A 15,296-nucleotide genomic window follows, 5' to 3' on the forward strand; every position below is an offset into this window, starting at 1 on the left:
TTCCCTTTAACCTCAATCTATTGTTTTCATTCCAAATCCCAAATTCTAAAATCACAATTCCTTAACTTATAATCTCAATCTCTTATTTCTAATACAAACTCCCATTACCTTACACAAAATCAAATTATATTAATAGTTTTTCATGATTAAATCCATCAAATCACATGCATTAAGTCTGAAAATCAATCTTATTAAAAACAAATACATCAATCGGATACATCGACATTCTCGTCATCACTAGAAACATCATCATTTTCATTAAACTCGTCTTCAACAGCTTCGTCCGTGGCATCGTTGATAATATCTTCGTACTCATGATTATGCGGATAATTGAGAAGGATGTCATCAATTTCTTGTTCAGGTTCCTCGACTTCATTTATTTGTTCTTCTTGTAATGGTGGTTCTTCTCCACTGATGATTCGTCCTCGAGGTGTAACTTTGATCACGGCTAACCAATTTATTCTCGATTCCCTCATCCGAGGGTATGGAAGGAAGCTAACTTGGTCTGCTTGTGAAGCTAATATGAAAGGCTCGAATTTGTTGTACCTTCGTCCACCATTGACATCAACTACACCGAATTTGTTAAGCCGAACACCTCTGTTGACGACGGGGTCGAACCATTCACATTTGAAGAGGACGCATTTCAGCTTCAATATCTCTGGGAATTCGACTTCAATAATCTCCGTCAAGATCCCGTAGAAATTTGTTTCCCCTTTCACACATATTCCATAGTTACTGGTCGCCCGCTGTCTACCATAGTCATATGTGTGAAAAGTATAACCTCGTGTGAAATACATCTGTGATGTGGTGACCTTTACAAGTGGAGATTGAATTACTTCGTCTAACCACTTAGGATAATCTGCATCGTCGTCATAATCAATCTGCAAAAATAAAGAGAACGTCGAAATACAGATCATGCATGAAAAAACAATTTGATCAACCTGAAAAAATTAAGAGTTTGAGGTAATACCTGATTCTTCAACCACTTAATAAAGTGTTGATCTTTCCTTTTGTCTACGTCACTTGTGGATATACCTGAGAATGTTTCTTCGACTTGAGAAACAAATAGGCTGTAAAATCACATTTTATATTAATTAATATTTGGCAATTATATAATTTATACTTATATGTGTTTAGAAGTGTCCATATATGTTACCTTTCAAAATAATGCATCAATGGATCCTCGCAATTGAGTAGAATATAGGTGTGTGCACTATGAGCGTCTTCTTCACTCGACGACCAAACCTCTTTTGATTTTCCACCGAGTCGTCCAGTCTAGCTAAAGATGTATGGAACACCAGCAACTGCATATGTTAGCGCGACACCACCATCATCATTTCTTCTTGGAACTCTTTTCCGAGTACGTACTTTTGACGCAAAGTAGTACGATGTGAAGTGAGAAGTTTTTTCCGTCACAATGAATATTGTCTCCCTGACATTCCGAATGGACTAAATCCATATGTGCATAATCCAAGATACACATTCTGGCTATTGCTAGCGAATTCTGGATGTACTTTGTTAAAATGTTTCCAGGCTCTTGCATCTGATGGATGACTCATCTCACCATCCGTCTGAGTATGCTCGGCATGCCATCTCATCCCTCCGGCTGTCTGCTCAGATTGATACAATCTTTTCAATCTGTTTGTAATTGGTAGGTACCACATCCTTTGGTACGGTATCCTATTACGTCCCCATCCTTGCAGCTTGAATCGTGGCTTCTTGCAGAATCGACATTCTTCTAACTTCTCATCATCTCCCAGTAGATCATGCAGTTGTCGATGCAAACATCTATCATCTCCGAAGGTAACCCAAGACTATAAACCAGTTTCTGAATCTCATAATAAGAATCAACAGACACATTATCTTCCGGCAAATACTTTTTAAACAAGTCTGCCGATTCATTCATGCAACTTTCAGGTAGATTGTGATCAGTTTTAATATTCATCATTCTAGCACCCAACGACAATTTAGAGAGAGACCTTCTCTACAACCACTGTAAAGTGGCTGATTCGCTGCATTTAACATTTCATAAAACTTTTTTGCATCTATGTTAGCTTCTTCATCTTCATCATGAGCTATGAATGCATCATCTACCATATCATGAACCATATCATAATCTACCATCTGCTCCTCCTGATGGTAACTATGTTCATTATGCAAATGATGATCAACCGGTTCTTCCTGAAAATTGCTATTACTACTACTAGCTTCATTCTGATCATAATTATAACCTTCTCCATCTTGAAACCAGATATAGTAATTTGGCGTGAAACCTCTATTTATTAAATGCTTCCAAACATTTTCACGATTTGCCAATTTTGAATTGTTGCATTTCCGACAAAGACAAAACATCTTACCGCTTTCTTGGGCGAGCGGTGTGGAATCTGCTTGATGCATAAATGTCTGCAGACCCGCAAGGTATTCTTTCGTCACTCTCCCGTTAGCATCTCTATACATATACATCCACCTCCGCAACTCAAAAATATTCCCGGAGCCCGACATTTTTTTTTCTTTCACGTTTTTTTTTTTCTGTTGGTGTGTTTAAAATGATGTTCAAACGTCCATATTTATAGAAATTTTTCGAATCTGGTAGTTGTAATTTTGCTAGGAATTTATAACGAAATTTAGTTAGGTTGCCGAAAAAAATGTGTTACAACTACAAAGTTGGTGGATTCAAAATTTCCTCGCTAAGTAGACGTAAAATATTTTCTCGTAAAGTACACGCTACATTTACGTCGAGTTTACGAGGAAAGCGTATTTCCTCGTAAAAGCCACGTGGCATTACATCTACTTTACGACGAAATGATTTCGTCGTTATTTTACGAGGAAATAACGTTGATTTTATATTTCTTCGTAAGTTCCTCGTAAAGTCGACGTAAATTTATGTGGATTAGTTTTCCTCGTTAAGTTTCCTCGCTAAACTTGTGTTTTCTTGTAATGCCTACATGTTTTACGGTGCGGGTTTGGTCAGCCATTTTAAGAACTGCAGCCCGCACGGGCCTGACCCGCTCGAAGACGAGTCCGCTGCGGTACGGGACGAGACGGGATGGATTTGACATTCCTATCAATATTATCCATGAGCTTTTTAGGTCCATCATAAAGGCAAACGCAGAGGGATTATTACAAGGCCACTATCAAAGACCAAGGACCACAGTTGTCTTACTCTTATCTTTTCAAAGCAAAGCATGCCAGAGGGACTACACTTGGATACATGACGTTAGCCTTTAATTCAATTTCTCATTATTCCCTTTCTGATATCACTTGGTAAAACCTAACTTGGCTTGATGTACAGTCAAAATATTGTCACTTTGAAGTTTAATTAGGGCTTGGAATGATTTTTCCAAGCTAATAACCTTGTGTAATACTCTTTAGCAGTGCACACTGCAAGTGAAGTTGTAGTAATAGGTCTTTGATTAAATTTTTGCTCTGATTCTTGACTTTCATTGTCTTGAATTGGCATATAGGTGATTTCGAATCAGTATCCAAACACATCCCTTAATCCAGACCAAGGGAGTCAACACTCAAGATGAAGTCTCATGATACAAAGGGAGATGTGTTACATCTACTAGAGGCTAAGACAGAGAAGAATGGAAGCCATTACCGATGCATCTGATTCATAGTTATAACCGTATCTCTTGATATTCTATTTGATTAAGAGGTGTGATGAGCATGTTTCTATTGAAACGTTGATTGATAGTTACTGTTATAACTATGAATCAGATAGATCCAGTCGGTACGAATGAGAATGGGAATGGGTGATCCACCGCTCGATGTGGTGGTAATCATCCAACGTCAATGCAGGAATTGGGTAGTTGTCATCATAAATTTTGGTGACATATATACATCAAAAATACATTAATTACATTTCTCTTCAGTAGATGCAAAATGTCTTTAAAAAAAAGTAATTTTGGAGCTATGGAACTGTAAATAATGCAAGGCTATTTAAAAAAAAAATGTTATACATTTTCCTATAGGTTTTTTTTGGCAACACATTTTCCTATAGTTAGTCGTATTTCTTTTCCCATATTTTCCTAGTGATATGTGTAATACATATATATACTATACTTGAGAGTAGAGAGAGAGTGTGAGTGTAATAACTAAAAGACATGATTGTTCTGCAGGATCTAAGCAAAAAGCCTCTCTCTCTTTTTTCACCCTCTTCAATGCAGTGTCTCTCTTTCTCTCTCTTTACTCACAGCTCTTGTTAGCTTCAAATCCTTCTCTAACCCCTTCCATTCTCTATTTCATAGACTAGAAAGCTGCATCCAAATCCTGTGGACCGTGGTTAGCTCTGGTGCAACGCCATGGCGGTTGTTGTTGTTCTTGCTGTGATTTTGTTGGCTATGGTTGGTCACTCAAGTAAGACAACCTCCTCTGTTCCAACTCCTGCAAAAGTTGAAATATAATAACACTTCTCTCTCCATCTCCCATCACATGGATTCTTTTGCTGGGAGAAATATTTGTTTTCCTTTTTTACCCTTTTCTTTCTCAAATGCTCCTTTGAATCAACTCTTTTTTAGTACAGTTCATTGTTTGAATTTTTCTAAAAAGAAGAACCCTTTCTTGCTCTTCTCATACCTTTTCCACAAAAGGTGTGCCTTTTTTTTATGTGGAGTACCATCCTTTTTGAATTACACATTAAGGTTTCATTTCAGTCAGTGAATGAGAGTTCAATAATTATGCGAACAACCTTATTATGCCCTCTTTAATTACGCATTTAGTTTACATTTCACACATAGTCGCTGAATGAAAATTGAAGAAATATGTGTGGTCATGAAAGTTTGTGTGTGTGTGTGTGTGTGTGTGTGTGTGTGTGTAGGTGGGGCATGGTGTGTATGCAGAGAAGGATTAAGCGAAGCAATGCTGCAGAAGACATTGGACTACGCATGTGGCGCAGGAGCTGATTGTGGACCCATTCACCAGAACGGACCTTGCTTTAACCCAAACACCGTTAAGTCTCACTGCTCCTACGCCGTCAACAGCTTCTTCCAGAAGAAAGGTCAGTCTCAGGGAACTTGTGACTTCGCCGGCACAGCCACCGTCTCAGCCTCTGATCCCAGTGAGTCTCTCTCCCACCAACCACTACATTCATTCATTAGGATTTAAGTCCAAAACAGTTTGCTGAGACCATCTTTTAAAGTTGGTAGCTCTAGTAGTTAAGCAGAGTTTTTAATTGCGAGTCAAAAATGGAAAAAAGCAAATCACAAGGAGATAGTATATATCAAATCTAAACTTCACATGTTTCAATGTGAATGATGTTGAGATACAAACTATATACTAACTTAATATATACTATATAATAACACGTCAAGATTCTCTACACAGAATTAAGAAGATATATTTAATTAGTAACTGTTGTCTCTTGTGGTGTTATATGATAATAGGCTACACATCGTGTCCTTTTCCTGCGAGTGCAAGGTATACACACACCATTCTTTCTTTCTTGACCACTTGTTTCTCATTCTTTGTAATTTAATTTTGAGATCGTGTGTTTGTTTTGTTGTTGTTGTGTCCATATTTTGATGATGCAGTGGTAGTGGGACAACGACACCAGTGACGACAACACCTTCGACAAGAGTCCCTACGACAACTAATACAAGACCCTACACGTCCTCAACAGGAGGAGGTTTGGGAATCCCGTCTGGAATCCCAGATTACACAGATCCATCCTCTGGATTCAAACTCCATAACCCAAGAGACACCACCTTCTTTGTATCCGGACTCTTGGTCTTCTTCTTATTCTTTTTCAACTCCTACTTGTTGAGCTAGTAAACAACAACTAATTAAGATGGAATGTAGTAGATCATGTGAGTGTGGGTCACTCTCTCTCAATAGTCACTACTGTAATGATGGGAGAGACATTTAGTTGGACGTGTCTTGTTTTCCTAGCTGTTATCCACTTGGCTCTGAATCAAAAATGTACATTTTTTAAAAAAAAATTAGATTAAGAAAACAGCAATATTTAAAGTTGTCTTTCACCGGAGCTGTTTAGAAAAAAACTATATTCTTTGCCGGAAAAGGTAAATCTTACGTAGTTTTTTTTTGGTGACGCATCCCCGTTGCGCTATTGCAGAGACAGAGACAAAGAGCTGGCAAAAAACCAATCTAGGTGATGATTGTTTCACTAGTTTTTAGTTTTAGTTTTTGGTTTTTAGATTTTACCTTTTGGTTTTTGGTTTTCAGTTTTTGGTTTTTGGATTTGCTGTATTTTTATAAAATTTTCAAAAATTAACTAATTCATTACTTTAAAATAATATAATAAAATAGAAATAAATATTTAGATTTTACAATTTAAATTTATCAAAATCCTGTGATTATTATTTTAAAATAAAATAGAATAGCATATTTTAATTATTATATTTTTATAAAAAATATATTATATTAAAATATAAATGATAAAATATATATAAAATTACACAAAAATAAAAAATTAAATTTTGAAACTACTTAGAAATTTTTCTTATATAAATTATTTTTAATTTTTAAAACTTGAATAGAAATAGTTTTTCTTATATAAATATTATAAATGATACAAAAATAAAAATACATAAAATTTTGAAACTAATTATAAATTTTCTTATATAAATTATTTATATTTTCTTAAAGTTGAATGGCTATTTTTATAATTCAGGATTATACAATATATTTTATTAATAAAACATATTATGTTTTTATAATTTTTTGTTATTTTTAATGTGACTAATAATTATTAAAATAATTCAATTGTTTTATTTATAGAAACTAATAACTAAGTTTTAAAATTAAATAATATTATTTATAAAATATATAAATTTATTTACAGATATGAAACACAAATTAAAATATTTCACATTATTGTTTAAATGATATCTAATGTACAAAATATTTTATGATAATTTTAACTTTTATGAAAATATTATTTATTAATTATTAATTAATTATAATGTAATAGTTTCTACAAAAAAATCAAAATTCGTTTTTCTTCATAAAAGCTCACAAAAGTTTGTTTTTGATTTTTCTTCATAAATTGGTTAAATTTTTCAAAAACTAGTTTTCCTAAATTTTGAATCAAACGCTGAGATGGACCAAATGGGCACACAAAAATCTGGAATAGGACACTTCTATTTCTAATTCTTTAATGAATTAATAATAAATATAAATTCAGCTGAAAATACCAGAAAACAAGTTCAACATATTTACAAACACAACCACTCTACCCACCCAATTACTAATAACCTGACCCGACCCATCTGTTTTCCTCTAAATCCCTAATTTTTTTTCTTCGACGTAACCAAGAAACACAAATCCTCCAAACACAATCGACAATCTCAAATCACTATCTCCCTCAATCTCCCCTCACTAATCAAACTCTGTAACAATCATCTTGAAGTTGGTCCCTTGAATCTCATATATTTCTCTGTTTCGTGTCACTCATTGAAAAACTATGGCTCCTAAGACTCGCTTCGCCAGAAAAACAAACAAGGAAGGTGCGCCGGAGAAGAAGAAGAAGAACAGGTCTGCGGCGGAGAAGAAGAAAGCTGCGGCGGTGAAGAGAAGGAGAGAAGCCGTGAAAAAAAAAAGAGATGCATCAAAGAAGAAGACTGAAACCGCAGAAAAGAAGAGGAAGCAAGACTCGTCTTCGTCGGAGTCTTCATCCAATCCAACCAAGCGGCGTCGGACCGCATCTTCACCAGAACAACATTCCGATCCCGATCATTCCCCGGCACCATCAGCGGAATTGCTTTCTCAGGATGATAGAGAGGGTACGCCAAGCCCATCATTTCCGATTGAGCCACAAAAAGCACCTACTCAAACACCCAGTGAGGCGGAGAATCCACTGCAAGATCCAATAACTTCTAACAACAGAGAGGATCCCAACAGAGAGTCACACTCACCAGAGGCTGCCATTAACAATGAAGCGCAAAGAACGGTAAACAAATCAATTTAAAATAGTTTTGGAATTTTTATGATAATATTGAACTAACAAATAGGAACCGTGAGCAGATTGGATCTAACAACAGTGATTCAAACCCACCTGAGGCCGCCATTGGATCTGCTACCATTGACAATGACGCGCCAAGAACGGTAAACAAGTCAACTTGAAATGGTTTTAGAAATATTTATCATAGAGTTGAACTAACAAATAAAAGAATGAAACTAGTTCAACTGGTAATAATATGTTGTAAAACATATTCACTGGAATTTATAACTGGTACAACTATGAAAATTATAACTAGTTTAACTTATACAACTGAGTATCGTATAATTAGTATAACTAAAAGAGTGAAAAATGAGGAACTGGTAAGTGATACAACTATTAACAATATAACTAGGTTAACTAATTAAACTGAGTATTGTTTAAGTATATGGTTTTATTGATGTATAACTGGTTTAACAAATGTCGTATAACTAGGTTTACTAGTACAACTAGTAATATTATTTTTAGTACAACTAATTTAAGTGGTACAACTAAGTGATTTTGTGTTGTGTAACTCGGGGATATTTATTCAGTGTATTTAGTGTTCTTATTTGTGTCTTCAGGCTGGGGAGGAGAATATGGCCGTAGAACCAATGAGACCTGTTGGTTTTTTCTTCAAGCCGAGTGATTAGTGGACAGCTTGCAAGCTCTCCTCAAGGTGCCACCAACACGATTTTCTGGAGACGATTAAAGACTTTAAGGAGTCAGAGAAGAGTTGGTTTGAGAATCACCCTCAGTTCAAGCATTTATTCCACATGGATTGTTGCGAGAAAAGAAAGGTTCAGGGATTGTGGATGTTGCTACTTCGTTGTATGCATACAGGAAAGGAGCGACAAGCTTGGTTTGGGGTAAACGGTGTTCCAATTAGATACTCTATCAGGGAACATGCCCTCCTCTCTGGTTTATACTGCGGATCATACCCTGAAAACTATCCGAGAAAAGGGAAGATGAAGTTTGCAACAAAGCATTTTAAGCACTTGCAGAAGAAGACTAAGGAGAAGAATAGGAAGAAACAGGGTCTGAGAGTGACAGAAGCGGATGTCTTAGAGAAGCTTGAGAAGATGGAAGCTGATGATGGTAGTGATGAGCGTCTGAAGATGGTGGTTCTTTATTTTTTGACCAGAGTAATAAGAGGAAGGACAAGAAATGCATACTTCATTGAGCCTTTCATTCTCCAGGCAGTAGATGATCTGGATTTTTGCAACAAGTTTCCATGGGGCCGTTACACATTTGATGATTGCATGAAGGAGATTTTCCACTTGAGGGATCATTTCGCTAAAGGGCTCCCAGAGAATAATATGCAGTGGACATTTCCTGGGTTTGTCATCCCTTTGGAGGTATATGAATTATGTTTTCCATAAGCATATTAGTTATTATATAAGTAATTAATTATTATATAACTAATATGATTGTGTGAAATGATGTGCAGATATTGGCTTTTGAATGTATCCCTGTCCTTAGGGAAAGTTTCAGAGATCCTGATCCAAACTGTCTTCCAGATTGCCCAAGAATGTGCAAATGGAAGTACAAGAGGACTGGGACAACAGGATTTGCATTAGAAGAGATTTATAAGGCGCTTGGAAACACAAAGGTAAAAGATTTTAATTTTTAAGTATTGTTCTATCTTTATCTTCAAGTTCATAGTTAATTTTAAGTGTGATATGTTGTTGGTCATATTTCAGGTGATTTCAAGTACGCTGAAACCACAGGGAGATGAACTAGACCTCTTGTATGAAATCATGGATGAAGGGAGTGTGGAAGACGTGGAGCTGCAAGATGATTCAGATAAGGCAGACATAGCCGTTGACGGTTGGAACCGGATCCTTATAGAACCGGAAGGAAAAATATTTTGGGAGGATCTATTCGAGATGGATGTGAGAACCCGGCCTACCACACAGCAACAATCTGAGCCTCATGGTATATTCGAAGGACAGGAGGAAGAAAGGGTATGTGAGGAACCCGAGGCAGGGGCGAGGCAGGCCGTGAGAGTGTAAAAGAGTTGGAATTGAGATTGAACAAGAGAATGGATGACGGATTTGCATTGAGGGACGAAACAATTCGTCTCTTGGAAGCACGAGTAAAGGAGTTGGAAAAAGATAAGATTCAAAGAGAAAATTGGTCATTCCAATTTGGTGAATATGAAACATGTGAGGCTTCAGGAGGTAATTGATTTTAAAATTAGTTTTGTTTTGATGTCAAATTTGCATTGGAATTGTTTTGATGGGGTATTCATTTTTATTATGTTGTAGATAATATGGGCAATGGCAATGAGGATGGTGAGGCAGTGGCTGAGAAGGATGGTGAGAAACAGGTCGAAGAAGAGGCTGAGAAGGATGGCGCGAAAGAGGCTGAGAAGGATGGCGCGAAAGAGGCTGAGACAACACCTGAAGGTATTTGTTGTTGGCTTTTTTTCATGTGCTATCGGTTTAGATTTGCTTCAGTGATATAAATTTTGCCGTGTGGTGGTTTTGTTGTAATTTGTTTTGTTGTAGATGCTGATGGTGAGGAAGAGGCTGCGAAAGAGGCTTATGAGGTCGCTGGCAATGAGGATGAAGTAGGTCAGAAGGAGGGCGAGACAGAGGCTGACAAGGAGGGTGAAACTGAGGAAGGCAAGACAGATGTGGAGGACTCGCCATCTACTCTTCAAGTGATGGCAGAAGCTGCGGAGAAACTCGAGAAAGAGGTTGATGATAAGGCTGCTGCAGAGAAGGCTGGTGATGAGTTAGCTGCTGCTGAAAAGGCAGCTAGTGATAAGGAAAAAGTTGGTGATGAGGAGGAGACCAGGCCAAAGAGGACCCATAAACCTTCTCGTCCGCTCAGGTCTCCGTATCAGAAAAACTAATAGCTATTTGGAATAGCTTTTAAGAACTAAAACTTATGTTCCAACTAAAACTTATGACTTATGTTTCTTTTGATGCTAAAACTTATGACTTATGTTTCTTTTGTGTTAAAACTTATGACTTATGTGGATGTTGTGTTAAAACTTATGATATATGTTTCTGTTTCTGTTTCTGTTGTATTAGGACCGTTGTATTATGCTAAAACAGGTATTATGGAATCACTAATACAAGTATGACAATCCAATAACATTTAAGAATGGTACAACTAGTACAACTACGTAATAACATTAGTTTTACATAGTTCAAAATAACGTGTTGCAAATTTAAAATGTGTTGAACATTTAAAACGTGATACACATTTAAAATTTTGTAGTTTCACATAGTTGTACTAGTTTATTAGTTGTACCAGTTTGTACATAGTTATACTTTGGCAGTGAAATCGGAAAATATTAGTTGTACCATATAAAAAATACAATTACCTTAGTTGTACCACTGTTGTACGTTTACATATGCTTGCCCGGATACAATGAAATCATCACTATTGTGAAAATACTTGTCATGTATGTTTTGAAAAAAATAAGTGGACAAACAAGTTAACAAACCTTAAAAGTATAAGGTAGATCAAACGAACTTTTGTGATGGAGTTAGAAATCTAAAAAAAAAAAAAAGAACACAATACAAAACACAAAGAAACATTTCCAAACACTTAAAAATTAGACTATTTGATTGGTTTTTTAATAGGGAACACCCAAAAGAAAATTTAAATTTTACAATCTGCACAGTTGTACTAGTTATACTAGTAGATCCTATTTTAGTAAATTAGACATAGTTGTACTAGTTTTACCAGTCGAACCTATTTGAGTTTTACGAGTTGTACCAGTAAGACAACACAAACATAATGCATAAATAAAGTTCCACAACACATAAATAAATTCTACAACACAAATAAGTTCCACAACACACAAATAAATTCTACAAACAAATGAGACTCATTCATCATTTTTTTCGTTACCACTTCCTTCGTTGTCACCTCCTTCGTTCCCATTTCCACTGCTGTCACTGCTGTCACTACCACTGCTATCACTGTCACTGCCATCACTGCCACTTTCTTCATTTTCACCAATCAATGGTGGAAACTTCTTCTTTCTCTTCCTCCGATATTCTCCGGCAGATGGGAATCTAGTAACTTGTAGTCTTCCTTTTTTTTCTCCACATACGGAGGGAGGACAACCTGATATCGGATTTCCTCAGGAATTTCAGAATTTTCCCATGTTGAATGATGAGGCACTGGATATATTGTCCTGTAATATGCCAAAGTCCACTGCTCCATCCAGTAATACCTAGAACAATAATGTTCAGCCATTTCTCCACGTGCCATGATGGCAGCAAGTGCATGCACACAAGGATACCGATCAATATCAAAACACCTACAATAGCATGTTTTGTTGCTCAGATCAACCAAATAACCATGACCATCCTCGCCAAGCACATTGTAGTGACCTTCAAATGTATTTAGCTCGGTCACCTTCAGCTTTTTAGCCGAAGGATATATGTGATGCAATATCCCATGCACATGTGGGATTAGTATCTGCCTCTCTGGTACGCGTAGAGATAATAGACGGTATTTGTTGAACCATTCTGTTATCTTTTCCACGATCACATCAAGCATTGGCAACAACGCATATTTCCTTGGTTCCTTCAAAACACCATTGATAGATTCAACAGTGTTGGTTGTGTCTATGTTGTACCTTTCTCCCGGAAATTTACATCTTGCCCATTTTGTCTCATGAACACTGTCATCTAGATACTCGGCCGCTTGAGGATACATTTTCCTGAAATCGTTGTAGCATTTGATGAACTCCACCTCACTGTAAATACCAGCAATACTTCTAAATTTTTTGGAAACCCCTTTCTTGTTAACATTGCTGCAAGCTCCGCTGACATTATTAGACAAGTGATAATTGCAATATCCATGGATCGCCAATGGGTATACCTCGTGTACTTTCTTGATGATACTTTGGTTTCTATCAGTACAAAATACAAGCTGGGGATCATCTGGTATCAAAGTTTTTAATATAGTTAAAAACCACTCCCAGCTTGCATTTTTCTCACCATCTACTACTGCAAAAGCAAGGGGATAATGATGATGATCTGGATCTTGAGCAGTGGCAATGAGAAGCACTCCTTTGTACACACCCTTCAGGTGAGTTCCATCCATTATTATCACTTGCCTCATCGCCTTGAACCCTTCGATGCAAGCTCCGAGCGCAAAGAACATATACTTAAACTGGTTCTTCTCATCCACTTCTAATTGTGTAATGGTATTAGGATTCATCCTTTGTAACATGTACAAGTAAGATGGCAGCCTAGCAAAACTCTCCTCCGGGTTACCACGTAAATCACTCAAAGCTTTATTTTTCCCTCTCAAAGCCGTAGAATATGAAACCTTAACACCCAGCTTGTTCTGCACCAAATCTATGAGAGTCTTTGGATCCGGAGTCTTGTATTTGCCGGGATAATCAGAGTGCACCACTGATGCGACCAAGCTTGGCGTGCCTCTTTTCTTCTTCTTCATGACACTTGCATCTCCACGAGAGCACGTATGAATCTTTCTATACGTTCTGATAGAGAAAAAATCAGAGTTTTTCAGCTTTGCAGCTCGTAAATACCATCTGCATCCAGCCCCACGACATTTCAATATGTAAACCCGAGGATTCGACTTCTGTATATCAACCTCAAAACAATTGGAATGCACACCTTTGTCCACTAAATCCCTCACTTCTTCTCTAGTCGCAAATTCTTGATGAAGACTAATATCAATGCCATCATCCCATTCTGAATTGACAACAGGAGGTTCAACTGCTGTAACAGCCGGCAACTCCTCCCTATCATCCATTTCATCACCCTCTTCACTGATTTTCTCATGCTCAAACTCATCCTCTTGAATATGAGGAACAATTTCCAACTCTCCAACTCCAACCATGCCATCATTAGCTCTGGCATCACTCAGATTTTCCTCATTCATAAAAAACATCTCGTTGCTCTGATTTTCTGAGACGATTTTGGCAAGTTCCACATGCAAGACACAACGTCGGTTCTTCTTATCTACCATCATCAAATATCCTAAAACATCTTCATCATCCAAGATATAACAAGAATTTTTATTATTCAAGACCAGCGGAAAGTAACTCAGTTGAAGCTTGGTGGCATCTACATCAATCTTCAGTTTTTTGCCTATTCTTTCAACCAAGTTGGAATAAGTAATCTCCTCATATCTTCCTTTCATCACCAATGTAGAAATATGTCGGTCTACACCATGTTCAATGTGTATCACCACAGATCCATTGCTATCCATACTTCCTGAAATGAGTAAAAAACAACAATATTATTGAGTAGTTGTACAAGTTATATGAGTTTTACGGTTGTAAAAAATATCTGTTATATTATCACTTTGACGGGTTTACATATCAAACTAGTTATAAGTTATACAAGTAATACCAGTTATCCGACGTTCATTTTGCACATGACTATTACAAGTTATATTAGGTGTATCAATACCACCTATTCAATGTGTTACACTTAGTTGTACCAGATTTACTAATGATACATTTTCTATAAAAATGTTAGTAATACTACATCAGTTGTACCAGTGAAACTAGTTGTTAAAAAATTTTGAGTTACAAGTTGTACCGGTTGTACCATACACAAAAACGATTTCTTTTACAATTTTATGTTTCATACTCTAACAAAATTCTATCAACCAACCTTATAATCTGACTAACAGGTAACATGTATTTTATATGACTTAACCGAAACAAATAAAAATAAAAATATAAGAGAGAAAGACAAAAAAGAGAGAGGAAGAGAGTTTACACTTACCAATAGATTTCAGAACCAAGGACGACGCAAATGGGATGTTTCACGGTGTCATAACCTGTAAAAATACCCTAAGAAACAGAGGTAAAGGTTTGTGGGTGAAGAGTTGAAGAATAGAGGTTTGGTTGGTGAAGGAAATGAATTTTCGTGGTTGGGTATGGTTGAAGAAGAAATGGAGAAGAAGAAGAGTGATTAAATGTTCAGTGGGACCCAGATAAAATCTGATGGCTAAGATTAAAACAGACTCATAAGATCCAGCGGCTGAGAGACAAGTTTCATTAATGACATTATTGTAAATATTTCATCTTTAAAGATCGGACGGCTCAGATTATAACGTGAAGAATCAGATCCAATGGTTGATGTTGAGCTTTCATTAAGGGTATAATCATAACTTACACTCATTTGTCCCATAAGAGATTAGTTTTGGTTGTTATAGATTTTTTTTTTGTCCTTTGTCCCTTTGTAGATTAAAGTCCCTAAATTTTAGAGAATCTATTTATTGAAAATTTTGATTGGCAACTCAAATGGTTTTTAGAAAAACAAAAACAAAAACCAAAAACTTGATTGGTTGAAAAATAGTTTGATAACAAAAGCAAAAAGCAAAAACCAAAAACTAAAGCAAA

The 15,296-nt window shown here is 36.4% G+C and overlaps 3 protein-coding genes across 5 annotated transcripts; 2 read left to right on the plus strand and 1 right to left on the minus strand.

Moving 5' to 3' along the window:
• The first annotated feature begins 4,000 nt into the window (after window positions 1-4,000).
• LOC106427096 (PLASMODESMATA CALLOSE-BINDING PROTEIN 3-like) lies at window positions 4,001-5,973 on the plus strand. 2 transcript variants are annotated; one of them, XM_048758219.1, is made up of 5 exons: window positions 4,001-4,170; window positions 4,251-4,359; window positions 4,820-5,059; window positions 5,385-5,418; window positions 5,532-5,973. In XM_048758219.1, the coding sequence occupies exons 2-5, from the start codon at window positions 4,305-4,307 to the stop codon at window positions 5,767-5,769; spliced, it is 567 nt and encodes a 188-aa protein (XP_048614176.1). In that variant the 5' UTR covers window positions 4,001-4,170; window positions 4,251-4,304; the 3' UTR covers window positions 5,770-5,973. The 2 variants fall into 2 exon arrangements, with proteins under 2 accessions (XP_048614176.1, XP_048614177.1); XM_048758220.1 differs by lacking the exons at window positions 4,001-4,170; window positions 4,251-4,359 and adding an exon at window positions 4,399-4,592.
• A 1,279-nt stretch (window positions 5,974-7,252) lies between these two features.
• On the plus strand, window positions 7,253-10,963 carry LOC125587515 (tol-Pal system protein TolA-like). 2 transcript variants are annotated; one of them, XR_007323789.1, is made up of 6 exons: window positions 7,253-7,909; window positions 7,984-8,064; window positions 8,521-9,294; window positions 9,387-9,548; window positions 9,640-10,119; window positions 10,207-10,347. XR_007323789.1 is itself a non-coding variant. In XM_048758215.1 (3 exons), the coding sequence occupies exons 1-3, from the start codon at window positions 9,981-9,983 to the stop codon at window positions 10,797-10,799; spliced, it is 630 nt and encodes a 209-aa protein (XP_048614172.1). In that variant the 5' UTR covers window positions 9,760-9,980; the 3' UTR covers window positions 10,800-10,963. The 2 variants fall into 2 exon arrangements, 1 of the variants encoding a protein (XP_048614172.1); XM_048758215.1 differs by lacking the exons at window positions 7,253-7,909; window positions 7,984-8,064; window positions 8,521-9,294; window positions 9,387-9,548 and adding an exon at window positions 10,450-10,963 and having other exon boundaries at window positions 9,760-10,119.
• A 730-nt stretch (window positions 10,964-11,693) lies between these two features.
• On the minus strand, window positions 11,694-15,087 carry LOC125587514. The gene is made up of 2 exons (XM_048758214.1): window positions 14,677-15,087; window positions 11,694-14,157 (listed from the first exon to the last, which is right to left on the minus strand). The coding sequence occupies exon 2, from the start codon at window positions 14,150-14,152 to the stop codon at window positions 11,921-11,923; it is 2,232 nt and encodes a 743-aa protein (XP_048614171.1). The 5' UTR covers window positions 14,153-14,157; window positions 14,677-15,087; the 3' UTR covers window positions 11,694-11,920.
• Window positions 15,088-15,296: the final 209 nt, after the last annotated feature.

The sequence above is a fragment of the Brassica napus genome, chromosome C5 (assembly GCF_020379485.1).
Source record: "Brassica napus cultivar Da-Ae chromosome C5, Da-Ae, whole genome shotgun sequence".
Classification (NCBI taxonomy): Eukaryota; Viridiplantae; Streptophyta; class Magnoliopsida; order Brassicales; family Brassicaceae; genus Brassica; species Brassica napus.